This window comes from Suncus etruscus, chromosome 1, assembly GCF_024139225.1.
Source record: "Suncus etruscus isolate mSunEtr1 chromosome 1, mSunEtr1.pri.cur, whole genome shotgun sequence".
NCBI classification, from domain to species: domain Eukaryota; kingdom Metazoa; phylum Chordata; class Mammalia; order Eulipotyphla; family Soricidae; genus Suncus; species Suncus etruscus.
This window is the reverse complement of record NC_064848.1, coordinates 192219682-192243743: the sequence shown is the minus strand read 5'-3', so window position 1 is coordinate 192243743 and position 24062 is coordinate 192219682. Positions and strand designations below refer to the sequence as shown.

Here is a 24062-nt window from a genome sequence, read left to right as displayed (position 1 = left end):
GTCCTCTCGAGCCTAGCCAGGAGTGATTTCTGAGCGCAGAGCCAGGAGTAACCGCCAGGGTGTGGCCCAAACCAACCCCCCCCCCCAAAAAAAAGAAAGAGAAAAAGAAGGAAAGAAAGAAGAATGGAAGAAAGAAAGAAGAGGGGCCGGAGAGATAGCATGGAGGTAAGGTGTTTGCCTTTCATGCAGGAGGTCATCAGTTCGAATCCCGGCGTCCCATATGGTCCCCCGTGCCTGCCAGGAGCAATTTCTGAGTGTGAAGCCAGGAATAACCCTGAGCACTGCCGGGGTGTGACCCAAAAACCACAAAAAAAAAAAAAAAAGGGAAGAAAGAAAGAAAGAAAGAATATAGAATGAAAGAAAAGTAAGATACAAAAGAGGGAAAGAAAGAAAGAAGGAAAGAAAGAAAGAAAATTACAAAGAAAAAACAAGAAAGAAAAAGAAAGAACGAAAGAGAGAAAAAGAAAGAAAGAAAGAAAAAAATGAATGAAAGAAAAAAGAAAGAAAGAAAGAAAAGACAGACAGACCCTGGGCACTGGCTCCTGGGTCAGGGGTTCAGGAAGAGGCGCTGAGCGTGGCAGCCGAATTTAATGGGGACGGAGGGCGGCGGGGTAGGGAGCACAAGTGGTCAGAGCGAGGCCTGAGCTCCATCCTTCTCCATCCTCCATGCACCCCCTCCCCCAGCAACAGCGGGCGTGGTGCCTGTTGTTCAAAAATGTCAGCGAAGAATTGAGGAAGATCGTTCCGGTGAGAAAGATAACGGGAGACAGGGGAGAAGACGTGGACATTGGAAAACTAAAAAAACGCTCTGGACGTCGGCGGCCCAAGCCCGCGCGCGCAATCTCAGGGTCAAGGTTATCTGCGCCCCCGCGGGTGGGGGACGTCCGGGAGGAGCGGGCGGTGACAGGTCTCGGTTCCTACGCGATCCCACCTACCAGCCGGAGGCCACTAGTGGCGCTGCTAACCCAACTCCCACCGCCCGAGGTCCCAAGGGTTTCGAGCCCCTAGGTCGCCTGCCCGTCGGGGCACACACACACACACACACACACACACACACACACACGTCGTTTTAGCAAATGACCGGACACACACACACACACACACACACCACACACACACAACGTCGTTTTAGCAAATGACCGAGCTGGACCATCCCATGCAAGGAAGGACTGAACTGGTGCAAAACCCAAGTCTCCCAAACCCAGAACCCCGGTTCTGACCATCTTAGACCTGGACCCCCTTGTCTCTGGGCTCTGGGGGTCACTCTGGACGGGGCCCCAGGGGGTAGGGATGCCCATGCAGTCACCCTATTCTTGCTCAGCACGGTGGAGCTGCTGTCTTCAGCCCCCGGGCTCTGCCCGCTGGAGGGGGAGCGGTGGGGAGGGGCGCCTGCCTGGTGGGTGAGCCCGTGACGTCACAGTCCGGGCCTTCCCAGCCCCCCCCCTAATCCCCAGGTTCTGTCACCACCCCACCACCACCACCACCCCGCACCCCTGATTTCAGGGTGGGAGGGTTTTCTGGGGGGGGGCCTTTCCCCAGGACCCAAGCCTGGATGAGGCGCGGTGCAGAAGAACCCCCAGGCCCGCTTGGCACAGCTGGACGATGCAGGGGACAGAGAGGAGGGATTTGGGGTGCTCCCGGAGTCGGTCCCCCAGCCAGGAGATGGTTGCCTGCGGGGGGGCCCCCAGATTTAGGGCTCTGATCAGCGACGGGGTCAGGGTCCGAGGAGCGATCGGACAGAAGGGGAGTCGGCGACCTGGGTCTGGGGGGTGGGGACGGGGGCCCCTGGCATCGGCTCTAGGGGTTTGCCCCGCCCCCGCGGCCTCCTGGCACCACCCCCGCCGCGCTGGGCCCGCCCCTCCGGCCCGGTCCTCCTTTAGGGCCGGGTCCACTCCTCCGCGGAGCCCGGCGTCTCCTCCCAGACTCCCGCCCGCGCCGCTAAGTTTGCTGGCCCCGGGCCGCGCGTCCAAGCCGGGGGCCGGGCCGAGCGGCACCCGGGCCGGTCCCCGCGCACAGCCCGGCCCCCCGGCCCCGGCCCGGCCCCCGATCCCGGCCCGATCATGCTGTGCTTGCGGCGGGAGGACGCGGAGCCTCCCCTCGCTCCCATCCGCACCCTCGGAAGGCGGCCCCCCGGAGGCCCCGGGCTGCGCGCTGCTCAAGAAGCTGGGTGAGTTGCCAGGGGGGCTCGGGGCTGCGGGATCAGAGACCCGCCCCGGCAGGGACAGACAGGGGGACAAAGGGGGGGACAGACACAGGGTGGTGGGGGACAGTGTTGTCGGGGGTCTGCGGGGACAGAAGTGGGCTTGAGCGGACTGGAACGAGGTTGTGTTGACAGGTGTGGGGGTCTGGGGACAGGGACAGGGTTTTTTTTTGTCTGGCAGGTTGTGGGGCAAAAACCAGGGTTCCTGCCCCACTGGAGTGAGTGAGTGGAGACAGCCGTGGGGACCCTCACCTGTTTCTGTGCTCTTAGGACCTGCGGTGCCCACATGGCCCTGGGTTGCTGGTGGCCTTGATGGGGCTGGTCTACCATGCACCCTTCTAGCCTGTCGCCCCCACGCCCCCCGTCCCAGCTCAGGCTCCAGGCACTGCAGCACTGGTCAGGGGGGACAAGACTGGGTTAGGAAGATGGAGTTCGGCCTTAGATTTGGGGCCTGGGGCAAGGACTGGACCGTGGTTTACTCTGCCCTCCAGAGCGGGGTAGGCACCAGGTAGTTCCTTTTGGGAACATCTTCCTGAGCCCACATCTTCCTGAGAGCTAGCGGTAGAGCCCTCCCAGGGAGAAGGAAGCAGCTGAAGAAGTGGGTGTTTTACTGGGGACCCCTGCAGTCAGCCAGCGCCTCAGAGTCAGGGTGCACTAGGCTGCAGAAGGGCTGCAGAAGCAGCAGCACCCTGGAAAAGGAAGCACGGTTACCCAGAGGACCCCAATAATTCAAGATAATTTAGGAGTCCTGATGACCAGTTTTGCCTTCCCTTTGCCATTTCCCCCTCAACCCAGGATAATTTAAGGATCCTGATGTCTAGTCTTGCCTTCCCTTTGCCATTTCCCCCCTCAAACCTCACCTTTTGGGGGGGTCATACCTGACAATGTTTAGGGGGTTACTCCGGCTTTGTGCTCAGATGCTTAGGGAACCCTGTGAGATGCCAGAGATCAAACCTGGGTCAATCGCGTTCAAGGCAAATGCCCTCCCTGCTGTGCTATTGCTCCAGCCCCAAACCACCTAATTTTTGTTCTGTTCCTCTCTCTCTCTGTCAGCCTGCCTTTGTGTTGGGTTGTTTTGTTTGGTTTTGGTTTTTAGAGCCACACCCTGACCTCGGTCTACGCCCAACTGCACAGGAGTGACCCTCGGCTGGTGGTCAAGAATGGGGGACCGCCCGAGTGATAGCGCAGCGGTAGGGCATTTGCCTTGCACGCAGCCAACCCAGGTCAGACCCGGGTTCGATCCCAGCATAAAATCCCATGAGATTATAAAGTCACCCGAGCCTGCCAGGAGTGATTTTTGAGCACAGAGCCAGGGGTAACCCCTGAATGCTGTCAGGTATAGTCCCAACACCTCCCCCAGAGGAAAGAATTGGGTTGGCCAGAGAGATAGCACAGCGGTAGGGCATTTGTCTTGCACACAGCTAATCCAGGATGGACAGTGGTTCTAATCCTGGCATCCCATATGGTCTCCATGCCTGCCAGGAGCGATTTCTGAGCACAGAGCCAGAAGGAACCCCTGAGTGCCATCAGGTGTGATCCAAAACCAAACCAAACCAAAACAAAAAAGAATTGGGGACCTAACAGGGGTGAACTACAACAACCTTGACTCCTGAACAATCTGGCCCAACCCATTGGGTTGTTTTTTGTTTATTTGGGGGCCATACCTGGCGGTACTCAGTGATTATTCCCGGCTCTGAGTTCAGGAATCATCCTAGTGGGTTTGGGGAACCATATGGGATGCTGGGGACTGAACATGGGTCAGCTGTGGGCAAGGAGTGCACTCTACCCGTTGTACTATTCCTTTGGCCCCAACATAGGGTTGCTTTGGTTTTTAGGGTCATCTCCATCTATGCTGTGAGGCATAGGCATCTTGGGGGTCACTCTCAGCCATGCTCAGGGTCTGCTGGGCCCCGCATGCATACCTTACACCCTGCCCTTTGAGCCACCTCTACCTCATGGCCTGGCCGTGCTCTGGCACTCTCATGACATAGAGATGCCCTCTGGCCTAGCTTCCAGCGCCACACCAGCATTCGATAAACACTCACACTCTTCTGGAGACTCTCAGAAGGAATCTAGGGGTTCAGCCACAAGACAGACACAGTTCAGGCCGAGACAGCTGAAGCATCGGACTGGAGGCCAGCACTGATACAAAGACCCCAATTATGCAAAGGAGGGGTTCTGGCTGCACCCCTGAACCAGAAAGCTAGAATGAAGAAAAAAGGGGGCTCCAAGTGGGGCCAATGACTTTGGAACCACTCGAGACTCCCCAGAGTCAGTTCTCTGGGCCAAGATGGCTGCACTCCGGCTGGGGTGGGGGTTGGCCTGGTAGAATCCAGAAGTGCTGGCAGCAGAGCCTGACCATGTCTCTGAGGTGTTTCATGTGAGACAGGATGGCATCTCAGGGATGTGGGGATGCAAAGACATTGGGTACCAGCCCAGGCAGCTTAGAGCCAGTTCTAGCCCCCAGATTTAGGAATGTGGAAGGCTGGGGCTGAGCCCCTCACAGCCCTATCTATTGCCATGCCATCATGTATTAGGGTGCAGACTAGCTCTGCCCCATGCCCTCCAGACACAGCCTAGTAGCCTGAGACAGTGACAGCTCCTCCTTCCTTAGATGGAGCCAGAGCACCTGGCACTGAGTCAGGCAGCACGGGAGCTGTGGGCACCTGTCCCATTCCTGTGACAATGTCGCCAGGTATGTGGGTGTCAGGTGCCATTTAGACTGCTGTGCTCCTACCTGTCATGAGAGGGCATAACCCCTTCCTGGCCATACTGTAGTCCAGGCCCAGCGTCTCCCGTGTTGCCACATCTGAGCAGCCCCTTGCTGCCAGTCTTCTGGGTCCTCCAGCTACAACCCCATGGTCTCAGAGGGAAGATTTCATGGCAGCTCAGAGTCACAGGGCTTGAGATCACAGGCTGAGGGGGAAAAAAGGACTTAAGGCCATAATGAGGGACCGGAGTGGTAGCACAGTGGTAGGGCGTTTGCTTTGCACGTGGCTGACCCATGACGGACCGAGTTCAATTCCTGGAATGCCATATGGTCCCCCAAGCCAGGAGCGATTTCTGAGCACAAAGCAGGAATAACCCCAAGGAGGCCAGGCAATGAGGTGGGGAGAAATTGATCCTGGAAGCCACAGACAAAACTCACCATCCCAGTCCACACTTTATCCTGGCTTTCAGGAAGGAGGTGTTCCCAGATACCATCTTGAAGAGAGCTCCCACTGGGCTACAGGCTCAGAGGCAGCCAGTCCTGTTCCCAGCAAGGGCTGTGATGTAAGTGGCCACAGCAGGCCCGATCAGTATCTTTGAAAATATACAAACTCCCCTTCTCCTGCTCTTAGCTTTTTTTTCAGAGGGGGTTGACACTGCACCTGATAGTATTCCTGACTCTACTAAGCTACACCTCCTGGCATACTCGGGGGACCACACAGGATGCAGGGGATTGAACCCAAGTCAGCCACATGCAAGTCAATCGCCCTACCTGCCATGTTATTGCTCCAGCCCCTCCTATGTCTATCCTACAAATGATAAGGAAACTGAGCCACCAGTCCAGGTATCAGTGCATGGAGGGGCTATATTTATACCTGGCAGAGCCCCTTCTCAACACCAGCCCTGCCAGCTCTCCAGGCTGAGCCCAGAGCCTCCCAGGATAAAATCAAAGATGTGGGTTCAGCGTGAATTCAGGAAAACCACAAATAATGTGGGAACCGCATGCAAAAGAGCTAGTTTGGGTTGTTTGAAGTTCAAGCACCACTGTGCCTCCGCATTTTCTCCACAGTTATCTCACCTATCCCAGAACCCCCCATGCCTGCACCCCAAAGAGTAATCCTTCCCCTACTCCTCTCACCCCACTGGGTGACCATTGCCCCCTTTCCTGCCACTCCTAGTCACATACCACTGAGGGAGGCCACTGAGCCTTCTTCAGAGGGTCCTGGTGGGTGTCTAGATTGGGGGTGGGGACTCCCCCAGTCCCTGCAGATCCCATGGGCAGGATAACAAGGACAAGGCAGGCTGAGGCCCCCTCAACTTCCTCTTTGGGCTCTGGGGGCTCCGTCCACGATATCTGCCCCCAAATAGGCTTCTTACTGGGGGGAGTATGCCCCACCCCTGCAGCCCCATCTTGCCGGGCTTTGTTCATCCTACCAGGAATGCCATGGGCTGGCACTGAGTTCTCTGGGCTCTGGGCCCAGGTGTGACCAACAGCGGGGACCAGTAGTGTTAAAGCACAGAAGCACAGGGGGGCTGCATGCTGGACAGATCCGGTAATCAGGTGTATGCCCCCCTCCCAGAAGCAGGTCCCTCCTGGAGCCTCGTGGAGCACAGTAGCTTCCTCCTCCCCACCCCCTTTGGCACAAAGTTGTCTGTCCCTGCGCCTGTGCATCTCACATTCCTGCAGGAGCCCCTGGCCCAGCAACACACACACACTCACGCACACACTCACATACATGCCGCCCTCCCACGCCCAACTGTCTCTTGCACCTTATCCCTCAATCCCTGCCCAGTGCCCACAGGGCACCCCACGCCCCAGAGAGGCACCCCTGCTCTGGTTTCTGCTCCCCCTGCACAGCCCGGACCTCTGCCCCTGCCTGGGTGGCTTGTTCTTTTTTGGGGCTTGGCTCTGAGAAGAGAGGATATAGCTTTGAACTTGTCCTGCCCTCAGCCCCTTCCAGATTTCACCGGAAGGTGGATTCTCTGAGAGACGTGTGCAAGAGACTGAACAGGCGCAGGCCTGGGTTTGCCCCTCTCCCCCGAGTCACTCTGGGGGCTGAGATAAGACTGGTAGCATGTCTGAGCCCAGCTGACAATACACTGAGTGCCAGGAGGCCTGCAGTCCTGGGGAGCCTTGCAGAGGTCTGCAGAGGGGCATGCAGCGGGTAAGGGTGAAGGATGAGAGATCAGGGGCCATCTGAATCTCCCCGTCCTCTTGGGGACACTGCCTCAGTTTCCTCTTTTGTGGCCACCGCTGGCCAAGCCTGATACATAAAACATCCAGGTGCTATAGTTCATTCTAGCCACAGTCTTTGAGGTTAGGTTCCCCCCCCCCTCTTGAACTCTGCATACATTCCCATTCCACTACTTAAGGACCTGCTGGCCCCAACCAGCTCTGAATGAATTCACATTCCACCCAGCCCATCCATCTGTGTTATTTTTAATTGTGGCATAACAATTATGCGGTGGCGGAGCCAGGAACTGCTTTCAGCAAGAGGACGGTGGAAGCTTCCAGGCAAACAGCAGAGAAGCCAGGATTGTACTTGGCACTTGTAGAACTCCTGGGATTTTTGAACTTGTGCTTTCAAAGCAGGCCCTCTGAGCCCCAGTTGACCCATATTTAAGTGCTGGTTAGTGGTAGAAAGCTGTCATTTTCCATTCCTCCCACCCCTCTCCCTCCAGAATCTCTTATCTGGTCTGAATTTTTCTCCTGTGAAAACGCAGGAGGAAGGAATCCGATGGGCCTAGCCATTTGGGGAGCTGGCAGGTTTGTTCAAGTGTGGCATCCAGGGACTCCACCCGAGATCCTTACACGTCTGGCTCCTCTTCTTCTCTCTGGAGGCCACATTAACTTGGTGTTATTAACTCGATGGGCGCTGTCACTTGTTCTCATATTGACTCTCTGATTTCATGATGGTTCCCACCTGCTGAGTCAAGGTGACTGGCTACCGGGTTCTTCCACCGGCTTGCCTGGTTCTGCTGGCTCTCAGGCAGTGATACTAAGATAGAGAGATCAGGGCTAAGGAAGTTCCAGAACTGCAGTATTCACCTGCTGTGAGCAGGCAGGAAGCATCCTCGTATTGTGGCCTGACAGAACTGTGGGATTTGTGGGTGGCTGGGCTCAGAGCCAGATGCCTTCCATAGTACTGCCCAGTCTGGGCACTCTTGTTGTCCACTCTCTGTGGGTCCAGTCTCCCCAGGGTTAAGAAGTTCACCATCTTGGAGTGCAGCACTGCCTGGCCCTGCAAACTCATTCTGTCTGGATTTCTTCTGGGTTATGGTTTTGGGGGTGCTGCATGGGGTTAATGGGAGTTAATGCCAGTTGAGTGGGCAGTTCTGGAAGTTCGGTGGGGAGCTAAGGGGATGACACAAAATTGAGAGAGGGGGTCCCTCACCCTCACCGTGGGAACCGACCCGACCCAACCCAAGAGGGCAAGTTAGGAATTCAGGCTGCCTATCTCCACGTCCTGTTTGCAGAAAACTCAGGACAAAGCAGGCCCAATGACTCACCTCCATTTCCGGCCTTAGTCATTCATCAGCCCCCCTCTTCTCTACTCCACAAGGGCTGGGCACCCAGGACTGGCTGGCTCAGGGGAGGTGGGTCCAGCTGCAGAGTTCAGTGGTTCCCGGGACCTGGGTTCTCTCTTCCGGGAGCTAAGGGTGTGTTCAGTAGTGGCAACCACTGTCCAGCCCTCAGCACACCCATTTTTTGGGGTGAGGACTCTAGGAAGTTGTGAGTTGGCCCTTCAGGTTTCAGCTCTGTGTCAAGTGAGGTGGGGTCCATTCCCCTCCCTGCCTAGGGCCTGGAATGGCCAGAGCACCACCCTTGAACCCGGAATGCTGCCTCAGGGTGTTTGTCACCCAGCACCTGCAGGACAAAGTGTGGCAACCTCCTCCTCCGGGCATCTTGACCTGCCTAGCCAGTGATGCTGCACCCCGAGGTCAGGAACAGGAAGGACGGAGGGGACAAGACCGAGCAGGTCCTGCCCCTCTGAGTTGGCACTGGCTGCAGGATGGCCCAGGGCCCCAGTGGGACTGGGGAGGGACCAGATATGATCTTGGGCTATGGGCCTGGGGCTTCTGGTGGCCAGGGAAGGTAGGCTGCCCCTCTGAGACCAAATCAGGACCAGACAGAGCTCCAAAAGAGGCTCAGGTCCCACCCTGGCATGCACGGCTCCTGAAGCACCATTAGTGTGGCCCCAAACAACAATGCAAATTTTTTTGTTGGGTCATACCCAATGGCGCTCAGGACCTACTCCTGTGTTGCATTAAATAATTAAAGATGGATCTGGATGGAGAGGGATGGATGGATTTTTCTCTGCCATCCCAGGCCATGTGGCTCCGCAATCCCCATTCAGCTGGCAGGTCCCAGGTTTAGGTGAACGGCGGAATCAGACTCATCCAGAGACAGGCATCAGGAAGCATCAACTTTATTCATGCCCTATCCACCACATGTGTGGCTAATATCATAACCTTTTAAGCATTTGCTATTCTTAGCTAGCCCTGCATCTTAACTCCTTTCAGCCATCTTCCCTTTGACCTCCATGCTGGCCAAAGACCAAAAGGCGCGGGTGCTAATCCCCTGGGTCAAAGGCCTTATATAACCTTTCAAGACCACTCCCCAGAATGGGAGGGTCTCAGGTAGGTACACCTAAATCCAGGGTGGAGTACACTCCTGGCCCTGCATTCAGGGATCACTGGTTGTGGTGGTCAGGGTATTATATGGGTTGCTGGGGATTGAACCTGGTCAGCCATATGCAAGGCAAATGCCCTAATCACTTCTGGCCCCGTTATGACCTGCCCCCCCCCCCTTTAAGGACAGGACTTGGTTCTGACAGCTGCTCAGATACATCCTCTTCTAGGTGGAGTCCCTAATCTCAATTCGAAACTCCAGAGGTACCTGGATTTACCCAGATTTGCAGGGAGGCAGACAGGATTTGCAGGCTGCAAAGGGCTTAGTGGGTGCCTGAGCAGGCTGCAAAGGGCTTAGTGGGTGCCTGAGGTAGATAGAGAGCAGAGAGAGTCAGGGGTTGCAGCACAGCCTCTAGCAAAGATGTCCAGCATGCAAGGTGCTTTAGAGCATTCATTAGGGTTCTGAGAACTGAGGGATGACAGTGACCAGGTCCTGGGGCCATGTTTCCCCTGCACCACCGTGCATACAAGCCTTGGGCTGCTGATCAGGGCGGCCTCTGCAAGTCCCATTGTTTCTGGGAAAGTAGCCGTGAGCACTAGGGTTAGGATGGTTAGCCAGGAAAGCAGGGATCAGCCACAGAGGCCAAGGTTCCCCACCAGTGCCTGCTTGTGGGTGACTGTGCCAGAGCCTTGCTCTGCAGCTGCCTTGTTTTCCGCACGCCTCTGGGGAGGACTCGAGATGCGTGTGGCCCTGGGAATCACCAGGCTGGACAGACACGGGCCAACCTCCATCTGTAGGCCTGACCGAGGATGAAGACGTGCGCGCCATGCTGCGAGGTTCCCGGTTCCTGAAGATCCGCTCGCTGAAGTGGCAGCAGGAGCGGCTGTACCGGCTACAGGACGACTGCATGAGTGTGTGGTTCCAGCGGTGCATCCCTCGCGCGCGTACGAAGCACATCTGTGAGCAAGGGCCCTGGGGAAAAGGGGGGGACCGCAGGATCAGGGGTCACAGCAGCTTGCCCGGCCGCCCTGACCCTAACGAACCTTGCTCACCCTCCTCAGTCTTGGTGCAGCACATCGAGGCGGTCCGCGAGGGTCACCAGTCCGAGGGCCTGCAGAGCTTCGGGAGAGCCTTCGACCCCGCGCGCTGCTTCACCATCGCCTTTCGCGGCAAACGCAAGAACCTGGACCTGGTGGCATCCACGGCCGAGGAGGCGAAGCACTGGGTGCGAGGTTTGGACAGGCTTCGCGCGCGCCTTGATGCCATGAACCAGCGCGAGTTTCTCGACCAATATCCTGGAGGAGGCAGTGGGGAGGTGATGCCTGGGGTGAGGCTGGAGCAATAGCACAGTGGTAGGGTGTTTGCCTTGCACACAGCCAACTCAGGAAAGTCGGTGGTTGGAATCCCAACATCCCCTAGGGTCCACCGAGCCTACCAGGTGTGATTTCTGAGCGCAGAGCCAGAAGTAACCCCTGAAAGCCACCCGGTGTGAACCCCCACTAAAAAAAAGCAGATGCTTGGGGTGGAGGGGTGGAGGCTGCCAGGTGGGGAGTGTCCTACCTGTTGTATTTCCTGACACCCACACCTGGATCAACTCCTACCTGCACCGCGCGGATTCCGACCGGGACAGCAAAATGAGCTTCAAGGAGATCAAGAGCCTGCTGCAGATGGTCAACTTGGACATGGACGACACGTACGCCTACCGCCTTTTCAAGGTATGTAGCGCCCCTCCCTGTCCTGTGTCCCCGGGGACACTTGGGGGCACCCGACCCAGTGACTTCCTTTCCCTCCCTGCCAACTGTGCGCCATGTTCTTGTTTTCCTGGTTCTTGGAGCCACGGGGCGCCTTGGTGACATGTGACCTTGCATGGTACATTGGGCCCTGGCCGTGTCTGTCCCCTAAAGCTACCCAAGATGTGGGAACACTGGCAGGTGCTAGATGGCAGATCCTGGCCCTCCATGCTGTATCCCTAGAGGGGACCAGCTAATGTAGCACCAGGCCATCAGCTCTCTGTGGTTTGACACGGATGTTGTTACTAAGGGGGTCCCCATGGGTGCAGGAGGCTGATGTATGTGGGGAGTAAGGCACAGAGGCTGTGTCCTGCCCCTGGGACCCCATGTGTTGTTTCCAGGCAGTGAATTCTGGGTGGGTTGGTGGTGTCCAGGGGGCCTGGTACAGCCCACAGCCCTCTCTCTGTTCACTATCCTGCCCGCCCAGCTGTGTGAGCCCCCCTCCCCCCCAGTGCTGCCCAGGAGGGGAGCACCACTGTAGGCTCCCTTCACCAAAAAACTGTTCCCTGACCTCCAGGACTGTGACCGCTCCAACGACGAGCGTCTGGAAGGCGCTGAGATCCAGGAGTTCCTGCGGCGGCTGCTGAAGCGACCCGAGCTGGAGGCCATTTTCCACCGCTACTCTGGAGAGGACCGAGTGCTCAGCACCTCCGAGCTGCAGGAGTTTCTGGAGGACCAAGGAGAAGAAAGCCCAACACTGCACTACGCTGAGCGCCTCATTCAGACCTATGAACTCAATGAAACAGGTGGGGGCCTGGCGACCAAGTTGGGGTTCATGCAGCCCCTCACCTGCTGGGCTGGGCCTCCCTCCTTGGGTCAGAGAGCAGATGGACTCCATCACTCAGTCCAGTCATTCCCGGGTCCTTGTGGCTTCTCAGCTCAGTGAGCACTGGGGGCCTATGGGGCTGGACATGTGGATCCCCGCATGACCTGTTGCTCCCTTCCACCTTGCCCTGCAGCCAAGCAGAATGAGCTGATGACCCTGGATGGCTTCATGATGTACCTGCTGTCTCCTGAGGGGGCTGTCCTGGACTCTGCTCATAGACAGGTGTTCCAGGACATGAAGCAACCCCTGGCCCAGTATTTCATTTCCACCTCCCATAATACCTACCTGACCGACAATCAGGTCGAGGGAGCCAGCAGCACCGAGGCCTACATTAGGTACCCGTGGGCCTGGGAACCCCATTTGTTTTTGTTTTGGGGCCACACCGGCGGCCCTGAGAGGTTACTCCTGGCTCTGCGCTCAGAAATTATTCCTGACAGGCTCAGGGGACTGTATGGGATGCAGGGGATTGAACCCGGGTTGGCTGCATGCAAGGCAAATGCCCTACCTGCTATGCTATCACATCCTGGGTGCCCCATTTGGGGGAATATGGTTCTCACCACCATGGGGCAGTCCCGCTGCTGACCTGGCTCTGTTGCCCCCTTGCCCTGTTCTGTGTATCTTCCTGGCCCCAAACCCAACTCTTCGTCCCTGTGTCTATCTGCAGGGCCTTTGCCCAGGGGTGCCGCTGTGTGGAGCTGGACTGCTGGGAGGGGCCGGGAGGGGAACCCATCATCTACCACGGCTACACGCTCACCTCCAAGATCCTCTTCCGGGACGTGGTCCAGGCCGTGCGCGACCACGCCTTCAAGGTGAGTCCTAAGCCTCCTTTCTGCCTCCATGCTCCCAGCCCCATTCAGTTCGTGGTGCATCTTGCGCCTGACCCAGTGGTGCTGGGAAACTGAGGGCCAGGAAAGGGCCTGTAGGCCGGAAAGAATATAGGCGGTAGGGGGCTGAAGAGATAGCTGGAGGTAGGGCGTTTGCCTTCCATGCAGAAGGGCAGTGGTTCAAATCCCGGCATCCCACATGGTCTCTCGAGCCTGCCAGGACCAGCAATAACTCCTGAGCGCCACTGGGTGTGACCCAAAAACCAAAAAGGAAATAATTACTCCTGACAGTTTCAGGGGACTATATAGGATGCCAGGGATCAAACCCGGGTTGGCCACTTGCAAGACCCATGCTCTACCCACTATATTCTTTTTTTTGTTTTGTTTTTGGGTCACAGCCGGCAGTGCTCAGGGGTTACTGCTGGCTCTACACTCAGAAATCGCTCCTGGCAGGCTCCAGAGATCATGTGGAATTCCGGGATTTGAACCACCGCCCTTCTGCATGCAAAGCAAACACACTACCTCCATGCTATCTCTCGAGCGCCCAGGAGTAATTTCTGAGGACAAATTCAGAAGTAACCCCTGAGCATTGCTAGGTGTGACCCACCCTCTTTAAAAACAAAAAGAAAGGGTTAAAGCTAGTTTCCAGAGAGAAGTCAGGAAGGATGTTTTAATCCTGACACACAGAGGGTAAAGTGGTAAAAGCAGCTCTGTGTGTTGTCTAGAGTACTGTGATTCCGACAAACTACAAGTGAAGGATTTGGAGCATTAAGAAGAAAACCAGGGATCAGGGAGGTAGTACAGTGGGTAGGGCACTTGCCTTGCACATGGCCAATCTGGGTTCAGTCCCTGGTACCACATATGGTCTCCTGAGCTCCACCGGGAGTGATCCCTGAGATCAGAGCCCTGAGCACTGCTGGGTGTGACCCCAAACAAAAACAAAATTAGGGGCCAGAGAGATAGCATGCAGGTAAGACATTTGCCTTGCATGCAAAGGGACAATGGTTCGAATCCTGGCATCCCCCGAGCCTGCCAGGAGCAATTTCTGAGCGTAGAGGCAGGAGTAACCCCTGAATGCTGCTGAGTGTGACCCAAAAACAAAACAAACAACAACAAAAAAACAAAAACAGAATCAAAAACAAAATGAGTTCAGCATTGGGTTCACTGGGTCCAGATCTCATGCTCCTTCCTCCCTGTGGGGTGTGCTGTCCCTCAGCCTGTTTTACCCACCCTGAGGGGTGACCTGGTATGGTGGGTTTTAGGGGGCAGGGGTCTGACTGACTATCCCTCCCCAACAGCGATCCCCCTACCCTGTCATCCTGTCCCTGGAGAACCACTGTGGGGTGGAGCAACAGGCCACTATGGCCCACCATCTCCGCACCATCTTGGGGGACATGCTGGTGTCCCAGCCGCTGGACTCTAAGAACCCGGAGGAGCTGCCATCCCCGGAGGTAATGCCCCTAGTCCCCAGCCTGGGTGACCAAGGGTTGAACTAGGCCATCATCGTACCCTAATGCTCCCCAACTCAGACCCACACCTCCCCTTTCCTTCCATGCACACTACAGCTGCCAACCCTGGTCCTGCCACTCTTGTTTTAGGTAGTGTGGGGCACTGTAGGCCTCCAGGGTCACACATAGTTGTGCTTGAGGACAGGGATCCTGCCCCTCAGGTGGGGCCAGGGTCTCATCAACCCAGATGGGGCTCGGCCACTTGAGCCACGACCTAGGCCCCATTGCACCCTTCCACCTGGCAGTCAAGACTTCTATGGCCTAATCCCAGCCCTGCCAGCCCCCCTCTAAGTCCTGGCTCAACCCAGTTTTCTCTGTCTGCCTAGAACCAGTCAGCTCAGTCCTCTCCTGGGGCCTTAGGGACTTGCTGTGTCCTCATAGTCTGTCCTGTTACTCGCTGGCCCTTTCCAGGCACTTGCACAAATGCCCCCTCCTGCCCACAGTTTACATCACAGGGAGACAGAGAGTGCTGATGCCCCTTTGTGTGTGTGTGATGGGAATGAGGGTGCTGCCTGGAGTGGACCCCAGAGGTAGGTGCCACACCCCTGAGTTGCATCCCTGGTATCTAGTTTTCACGGGTGCCAGAATTTATGGCTGTCTGGAGAGCAGAGCTCTTTCCTCCACTGAGGATCCCCCAGCTTCACAGAGGCTCCCAGCTTCACAGGAGTGTCTCCAGGGCTCTCTGGGTCCTTCTAGAAGTTTCCAGCAGAGGCCCGTGTGCAGCACAAGCTTCTGGGTCATGTCATGGAAGAGAATATGTGATTGGGGCTGATTCTCTCCTGTATGTTTTTATTTGTTTGTTTTTGTAGTCACACCTGGTGATACTCAGGCATCACTCCTGGCTTTGTGCTCAGGAATTATTCCTGGCAGTGCTCAGGAGTCTATAGGGGGAAATCTGGGAATTGAACCCAGGATCAGCCAAATGCAAGGCAAACTCCCTACCAGTTGTACAGTATCTCTAGCCCCTCTCAAAGTGGCTGTGGAACTGCTGCAGCTCTGCAGACAGTGCTTCGGTCCCTGAAAAATCCTTGCTGGGTTTGCAGGGACCTCATGGTGGTCCAGCTGGTGGCTTCATATGTTGTTCCTCACTTCTTTCCACTGGAAACATTGCTCACCTGTGCTTCCTTAACTACACCCCACTCCCACTGCCCCATCCCCTGTGCTGGCTGAAACAGTGACCAGCCAGTGGACATGCGTAGGAGACTGAACCACATTTTGGCCTCTGCAGGAGCTGAAGGGCCGGGTGCTGGTGAAGGGGAAGAAGCTGCCGAAGGGCGAGGATGACCGAATTTTATCAGACCGGGGAGATGAGGAGGAGGATGTGGAGGAGGAGGAGTTACAGGAGACAGAGAAGCAGCAGGTGAGTGAGTCCCCTGAATCTCCAACCCTCAGGACTGGACAGGGGCTCAGAGGGACAGGAAGGGGGGCAGTTGTCCTGACAAGTGTGTCCCCCAGAAAAGCAAGCATATCTCCCCGGAGCTGTCAGCCCTGGTCGTGTACTGCTGTGCCAACCGCCTGAAAACCCTGAACCCAGCCCCAGCTCCTGCCCAGCCCTGCCAGGTCAGCTCCACCAAGGAGAGCCAGGCCAGGAAGTTCACCCGAGAGTCAGGTAGGAGCACAATGGGCATTGGAGGGGCAGAAAAGAGAGGTCAGGGGAGCCCAGAGAGCATGGCTCAAAGCCTAGGGGAGACCAGACAGGAGTGGCATCTGCTACGGGTGACCCACAGAAGTGGAGGGTCAGTGAACGAACACTGTGCAGCTAAGAATGAAGAAGCTTGGGGCCCGGAGAGATAGCACAGTGGTGTTTGCCTTGCAAGCAGCCAATCCAGGACCAAAGGTGGTTGGTTCGAATCCCAGTGTCCCATATGGTCCCCCGTGCCTGCCAGGAGCTATTTCTGAGCAGATAGCCAGGAGTAACCCCTGAGCACCGCCGGGTGTGACCCAAAAACCAAAAAAAAAAAAAAAGAATGAAGTTTTGCCTTACATGCAGCCGACCCAAGACTGCCCGGGTTTGATCCTTGGCATCCCATATGGTCCCCCAAGCTTGCCAGGAGTAATTTCTGAGCATAGGACCAGGAATAATCCCTGAGTGCCACCGAGTGTGTTCCCCCCCAAAGAAAAAAGAACAAAGAAACTGCAGGGGAGGAGGGGATATGGGTATAGCGGTGGGAAGCTGTGGGGATCCCTGCCCCTCCAGCACTGTCTTGCCTCCTAGGAAACAGTTTTGTCAGACACAATGCCCGCCAGCTAACTCGAGTGTACCCCCTGGGAACACGCTTGAACTCGGCCAACTATAACCCCCAGGAGATGTGGAACTCGGGCTGTCAGCTGGGTGAGCCGGGTGTCGGGAGCTTCGGGGGACTCCGGGGTGGGGGACCACAGGAAGACTGGACAGTGATGGGGCCACATGGCCTTAGTGGGACACACTGTGTGTGGATAAGTGATCACTAAATCACCGTCAGTACTGGAGGTGGGGACAGGCAGGAGTATTTGTTTCACTTTATCTTGGGGGGTGCCACACCCAGAAATGTCAGGGGTTATTCCTGGTATAGTTCAGAGGACCATGGAGTTCTTGAGCTTGAACCTGGGTTGACCATGTGCATGGCAAGTGCCCTACCCTGTGTATTATTGTTCCAGCCCCAGATGGAAGAATTTGACCTTGATGGTGTGTCTGTTATTTTCTCTTCTTGTTTTTTAGTTATTGGGGCTTGGCCCTCCCCCAGGGTGCTCCAGAAACCTGGCCCTTTGAGCCTCTCCCTATTTTATGAAGGAATTTATTTATGAATATTATATAACATTTTCATTATTTTTTTTAAATTGAATCACCATGAAAAACAAAAAGTTATCAATGGCCATTTCAGTTCAACACTCATACCTTCACTGGTATTTATATCCTGCCACCAATTTTTTTTTTATTTAAGTACCATGATACAAACATGATTATAGTTGGGTTACAGTGATAAACAGAACATCCCCCTTCACCAGTGTAGCATTTTCCCCTCCCAATTCCCCCCTTCCCCCTTCCCATCCCCTGCCTGTATTCAAGACAGGCATTCTACTACAGTTATTTGTTTTTAAGTTCAGTAAACTTTTTTTTTTTTCTTAAAGGATAAGTGTTAAAAAAACAATAGTAGGGGCCGGAGAGATATCATGGAGGTAAGGCGTTTGCCTTTCATGCAGAAGGTCATTGGTTCTAATCCTGGCATCCCATATGGTCCCCTGAGTTTGCCAGGAGTAACCCCTGTGTGCTGCTGGGTGTGACCCAAAAACCAAAAAACCAAAAAACAAAAAACCCCAAAAACAATAGTAAAGGTGTGACAGTGGCAATCGCCGTTGTTTGCATAGCCCCAGAAAAATATGGGGAAAACGGAAAAAAAAAAAATCCTTGGCCTGATTACAAGAAGGCCTCACCCCAGACGTTTATTGGCATAAGACCAACTCTGGGCTCCAGGCATACCAGTCGACGTCCACCAGAGTCATTCTCCGTGGTCCCGGTGAAACTTTTCACACTTTAGCTGTTGTTGGTATCAGGTTCCTGTATTTAAAGATTCTGGATTCTATGCACTTCTTTCATCGAAGTCAGGCTGATGCCACCAATTATTTTAAGTGAATTTAAAATCTGCACCCAGGTCCCCCGCATGCCACCATGCTTCCTGGCACAGCACCTGATGCCCTCAGTCCCAGAGGGTTTCCTGAGGGACACTGAGCACCCCACAAGGGGCATGTAGCAGGGAGGGGACCACAGGGCCTGGCCACGAAGGAGTGATGGTCAGTCTCCTCCATCATCATCCCCTCCATTGGGTGCACCGGAATTTGAATACAAACTGGTGTGCGGGCGTCCTGACACTGAATCAATCATAACGTACCCCGTTTTGCCACCAGTGGCCCTGAACTTCCAGACTCCGGGGTATGAGATGGACCTCAATGCTGGCCGCTTCCTGATCAACGGGCAGTGCGGCTACGTCCTAAAACCCGCTCGCCTCCGGCAGCATTACTCCACATTTGACCCCGAGAACCCGGGGCCCCCCAGAACGACGCTCATCATAAAGGTGGGCCGGGGACCGAGCTCAGGGGACGGAGGGGGTCAGGGGCGGTCCTGAGAGGGGTAGCAGGCCTGAGATGCCCCTGCAACCCCAGGTGCTGACGGCCCAGCAGCTGCCCAAGGTGAAAGAGAAACCCAGTTCCATCGTAGACCCGCTGGTGCGCGTTGAGATCCACGGAGTGCCCGCGGACTGCGATGAACAGGAGACGGACTTCGTGCTCAACAACGGTGGGGCGGCTTCGCAGGGGGCGTGGCCCGAAGGGAGCGGGCAGTGGGGGCGTGGCCGACGGGGCGTGGCCATAAGGAGGCGGGGCTGAACAGGGGCGTGACCCTCAGGGGAGGTCGGAACGTGGGCGTGGCTTGCTGGGAGGCTCAGATTTGGGTTGGCTCACGGGAGAATAGATTGTGGGCGTGGCCTGTGATTGAGTGGGCGTGACTCAAGGGAGTATAAGGATATGGGCGTGGCCTGTGATGGAGTGGGCGCGATAGGGGCGTGGCCTTAGGAGCGGACAGGTTTGCGGTGCGGCCGGAGGTAGGAGAATGGAAACCGGAGAATGGTGCCTCCAGCCCTGACTCCCTTCTCCGCCCCGCAGGCTTCAATCCGCGCTGGGAACAGACGCTGCGGTTCGTGCTGCGGGCGCCCGAGCTGGCGCTGGTGCGCTTCGTGGTGGAGGATTACGACCGGACCAGCCCCAACGATTTTGTGGGCCAGTTCACGCTGCCGTTCTCTAGCCTGAAGCGAGGTGGGTGGGCTGAGCGCGTGCAGGGTTTCCCTGCAGGCTAGGTACCCCAGGAGCGGGCCCGATCCACCCACACCTCACGCCCCCCCACAGGCTACCGTCACATCCACCTGCTGTCCAAGGAAGGGACGTCGCAGAGCCCGGCCACACTCTTCGTCCACATCAGCATCCAGCAGCGCTCGTGATGGCCCGCTGCCTCCGGCGGAGCTGGGGGTGCCGAGATCCCAGCCTCTGGGGCAGGGTCAGCCCCACTCTGCCAGCATGCCAGGCCCCTATGGGCCTCTCCATATGGGAGAGCAGTCAGCAAGTGCAGGCTTGTGGCTGGGCGGACGAAGCCCCCGTAGCCCCCAGCTCCTGCTCCCAGCCTCTCCCAGTTATTCTTTGTCCAGGCATGAACAATCCCCAAATGTCCTCCCCAAGAGCCCCTTCTCCCCAAGTACCTCTGGACGCACTCCTCAGCCCTGGAGATACCCAGCAGCAGGTCTGCGAGCATGAGAGCAAGAGTGGTTTGGTCCTGGCCCCACTCAGGCACGTGAGGATCGTTGGCAGTGCCAGGGTGCTGCCCTCTCGCCCCCCACCCCATGTGGCACTGGACACGTTTTAAAGTAGTAAATCTCTGACTTGTCAACAGTCAAGGCTTGATTTGTGCATCCTTTACAAAAATACCTGGGGTTGCAGGAAAATGTCTGAGGCGAGGGGCTGGAGCGATAGCACAGCGGGTAGGTCACTTGCCTTGCATGTGGCCGACAGGTGCCCTGAGCCTGCCAGGAGTGATTTCTGACTAGAGCCAGAAGCCCTAAAGGCTGCTGGGTGTGACCCCAACCGCCCCCCAAAAGTCTGAGGTGAAAGGGGTGGGTGGGACCATTGTACCCTCCCTGACACTGGATTGCTGGGGTACTGGACACTCAGTTGGCCTGATGTTGACCCAAGGGACCACACTCAAACCCCTTCTATAGACTCAGCAGGGTCCAGGTGTTTGCTCAATAGACCATCTTGGAGATGTGGGGGCTCTCCTTCCCCTAAAAAGCTGGCCTGTGAGGAGGGCCTGGGCTACCTGAGATTGGAGAGACCCCCAGATACCAGCTCCAAAGGTGCTGTTTAGGGGCTCCCTGAGGAGCCCTGGCATCGTGTGTCAGTCAGCATCAGTGCCAGCTCAAGACTGGGCCTGACCTGGTGCAGCTCTTGGGGGGTGGAGGGGAAGTCAGGGCTGGGAAAAGGCTGTACGAAGTCCATCCATACTCCCCCTAGGCTCACGTGACTAAAACCTCTGAAGCAGCCCTGGAGCCAGTAGGCATGGAGGGTGCCAGGACTGCAGCTGGGGTGGGATGAGGGAAGGGGAAGGGCCCCATAGGGGTGAGCAGTGGCATCACTGGGCCCTGTAGGGTTAGCAGTTGCCGTAGCATTCTTGGCTATACTCAGTGCAGGCAGGAAAGCAAAGGCTGCAGGAGCAAGTCCTGTGGGGTAGTTTGAGGAGACATGAGCCTTGGAACTAAGAGGGACCTAAGTCCACAGGCTACATACACCACAGAGCCTGGGTTCCATGTCCAGTTGAGGGGAAGCCAAGTTTGGCCTTTCATGAGTGGTGCAGGGGGTGGGGGCAGGTGCTCAGGCTGCTGGGAAGAGCAGGCCCTAGGCTCAGAACTGACAGTACAGATAACAGGGTATAGCCCTGGTGAGTAGGTGAGGCAGGGGTGTGGCCTAATTTTAACTTCCAGGCAGCCTTGATCAAGATCTACAAATGCCTTCCCAGTACTGAGTCTCTGCTGTTGGGGGCAGGGTGCTGACCTGACCTGATGTGGCCCCCACCTCCCACACACCCCCAAGTAGACTAGACCAGAGTGGAGGAGCAAGTTAAGCTGCTTCCTTTATTAGGAACAGTGAGATGTCTCCAGCAGAACAACAATGTGTTTGGCGCTTCCTCCCCCCACCCCCCAGAAACGGGTGCCCCTCCCACGGCCCAGAAAATAGCCAAGACAGAGATGAGGCTCCCAGTTCCCAAGGCAGCACACCCCCTCCACCAGCTCCCATGTCCCAGAGCCGCACCACACACAACTAACTGTCCAGCCAGTCGGCAGAACCTCCAAGATGCTGATTCCATTCAGCCTGGCACCCAACTCAGTGGCGTTGGTCAGACTCAGACCACTGGACACCCCCTTGGCTGGCAGTGAGCCAGCACACGTCCATCAGTCAAGGGAAATCCACCTATGAACAGAGAGCAGGCTGGGCCTCCTTCCACTAGGGCTGGGGAGCAGGGTGGGAGGTGGCTTCCAGGGTCAAAGTTGAGAACATGGACACCAAAGCCTGGTGTTGGCACAGTGGCTCTGCCTGGCAGATGGTGGGCCCAGCCTGCCTCCTTGTTTGGTTCAAGCAATCCTTCAAGGCTTCTAGAGTGGTCAAAGGTGGGGTGACATGGAAGCGATGGTCCTTTGAGCTCCCAGCGCCTGTGTCTAGGGGGGCAAACCAGGGCTGCAGCAGTCAAGACAGGGTCATGTGGTTTTACGGAGGGAGACAATGGGCCTTTCTAGAAGTTTCTTCCAGAGCAGCCACTTGAGGCCTCTGTTCCCATCCCACAACCTAGGTCACCTTAAGTAAAGCTCATTTTAGGGGTTGTGTACCCCAAACTCCAGAGGCAGCTCAAGTGAGATGTGGCCTGAGCAGGTGGAGCCTTTTAAGAGTCCAGGTGCTGCTCATGTAGGTGGGTCGATGCTCTGCTCTTCTGCTCATCTTGGGTTGCTGCCCAGGTGAGCTGCTAGGAAACGTGGGTTCCGATGCCTGACGTCTGTGGGCTAGACAGTGAGCCCTGCCTCCCCAAATCTTCTTGGCTATGAACGCAGTATGCATCTTGCTAAGAACAGCAGCTTCTTTGGTCTGGGCATCTCGGAGTGCAGGGGTCAAGGGCCAGCCATGCCTGCTGCTGCCTGCAGCTCAAGCACAGGACGATGAGAAGGAAGCCCCCAAGGCCTCGGTGGAAATGCCAACTCTGGAGTATGGGGTGTTCTTGCAGGTGGCACAACCCCCGCCCCTTGCTTGGGGTACTGAAGAATATGCCTCCTGCCAACCTACCAGAACCCAGCTGAGACCCAGCCTGTGGGCCTGCAGAGCCTAGATGCCACTTGGAAGACTGAAGTGAGGAGCGGGGTACTGCTTCCTTCCCCTGCCAGGAACCCACACACCCCAAAAGTCCATACAAACCTGGAAGTGAGCAGGGTCCAATGGTTCTGACTCAGTCCTCCAGACCAAGTGGAGGCTTCACCTTCAGGGATGGCCGCCGGGACTCTGCTTCCTTATGGAAGCTGACAATGCCCATCAAGTCGCCACCACCACCAGCACCACCGTAGAAGCGACTCAGAGAGGAACCAGCACATCTGTTCCATGGCCCTGTCCAGGTTGGAGTCTGCCCAGCATTCTGCGCCTCTGGCTGGGAAGGAACTCAGCAAGAAATGGCTGATGGTCGGAAGGCACAGGCCAGGGGCTGGCAGCTGAAGGGGTCTGGGGGCCGGCCCCATGCCTTCTGTGCCCAGCCCCCCAGGGTGAACAGGGAGCTATTCCCAGCTCTTAGGTGAGCCAACAAGCGGGACTCACACAGATGGGTCTTCACAAGCACCCAGATGCTACAAGGAGGTCCAAGGTCCCCTCCAAACTGCCAGACATGAAGGCAGTGAACGGGGGCTCTCCAGAGCCCTTTCAGGCAGCTGGCGAGAAGATTCCCCTCAGAGCAGGCCCCAGTAGATGGAGGGACCACTACGAAAAATCCACTCCATGGGTTGTGTCATTCCCATTTCATGATGCACAAAATGGCCAGGGACTGGCCTCACTCAGGGCTACCCTGTAGGACCTCATGGGTTGTGTCATTCCCATTTCATGATGCACAAAATGGCCAGGGACTGGCCTCACTCAGGGCTACCCTGTAGGACCTCACCTGCGTGAGGTGAGGTCTGGACCCCACAAAGCTCAGTGCCAGCCCTCCACCTTGCCTGCCTTCCCGCAGCCAGTTAGTGAAGTCGATTCAAAAGGGGAACCAGGGAAGGCTCCCCACATCCTCTTCCTCCTGCTCCCCTGCAAGCCGAGGCCTGCTTCTCACGCCAACCAGCCACGATGCCAAGCTGGCTTGCAGGGCACTGTCCTTGGATTCTAATTTTGAGGAAGGATCTGGATTCAGTTTTTCATGAGACCAAACATTCTTGTACATTTGGAACAGGAAAGATATTTAAAATATTTATATATATATAATATATATACTTTTATTATTCACCCGTTAACTCCATAATATGCCAATCGCGGGCCAGTTTTCAGCAGTTACATTCCCTTGATCATGCCTGCAAAAGGATGTGATTAATTGGAAAACAGGGAGACCAGAGACATGGCCAGAGGTGACACCACGCAGCCTGTGCCACTGCAATACCATTGTCAATTCAACGGCGGTTTGGTAAAGCCGGTTCAGTTCTGCTCCCTTTGCCAGGGATTCTCACATCTGTGAAAATTGGACCAACAAGTGGTGGGCTCCATTTCCTGGTTTGAATTCTCAGTGGCTTTGTCCAGAATCTCACTGGCGGCTAGTTACTGTAACACCAGGCCAACCTAGGGGAGCCAACAGGGAGAGGCAGGGATGAGCTGACAGAGGCCACGGACGCTTCCGTGCTCACGCCTCAGCCTGAAGTTCTGCTTTTTCCTGGGGGGAAGGGGGTACACCAGGTGGTACTCAGCCGAGTTGATCCTAGCAATGCTCGGAGAACCATGTGGTGTTATGAAGCAAACCCTGGGTTCCTACATGCTGAATATAGTTTACAGAG

General features: G+C 56.2%; 2 protein-coding genes and 1 long non-coding RNA gene across 3 annotated transcripts in view; 1 reads left to right on the top strand and 2 right to left on the bottom strand.

The window, feature by feature from the left end:
• Positions 1–666: 666 nt before the first annotated feature.
• Positions 667–19847, top strand: PLCD3 (phospholipase C delta 3). Its single transcript, XM_049768178.1, has 20 exons — positions 667–993; positions 1322–1400; positions 1455–1504; positions 1881–2167; positions 2543–2596; positions 8759–8850; positions 10340–10501; positions 10604–10824; positions 11120–11257; positions 11850–12078; positions 12292–12493; positions 12823–12967; positions 14281–14433; positions 15719–15858; positions 15951–16099; positions 16706–16822; positions 18373–18539; positions 18628–18760; positions 19126–19275; positions 19366–19847. The coding sequence occupies exons 1-20, from the start codon at positions 667–669 to the stop codon at positions 19455–19457; spliced, it is 3087 nt and encodes a 1028-aa protein (XP_049624135.1). The 3' UTR covers positions 19458–19847.
• Positions 19848–21800: 1953 nt separating this feature from the next.
• On the bottom strand, positions 21801–23105 carry LOC126020466 (uncharacterized). Its single transcript, XR_007499594.1, has 2 exons — positions 22465–23105; positions 21801–22190 (listed from the first exon to the last, which is right to left on the bottom strand). It is a non-coding gene; the product is annotated as an uncharacterized LOC126020466 (long non-coding RNA).
• Positions 23106–23487: 382 nt separating this feature from the next.
• The window catches only part of NMT1 (N-myristoyltransferase 1), a 40544-nt gene continuing 39969 nt past the window's right edge, over positions 23488–24062 (bottom strand). Inside the window, exon 12 of the mRNA XM_049781766.1 lies at positions 23488–23850. Within this exon, the coding sequence (XP_049637723.1) occupies positions 23830–23850 (21 nt within the window). The 3' untranslated portion in view covers positions 23488–23829. The remainder of the gene's footprint in view (positions 23851–24062) is intronic.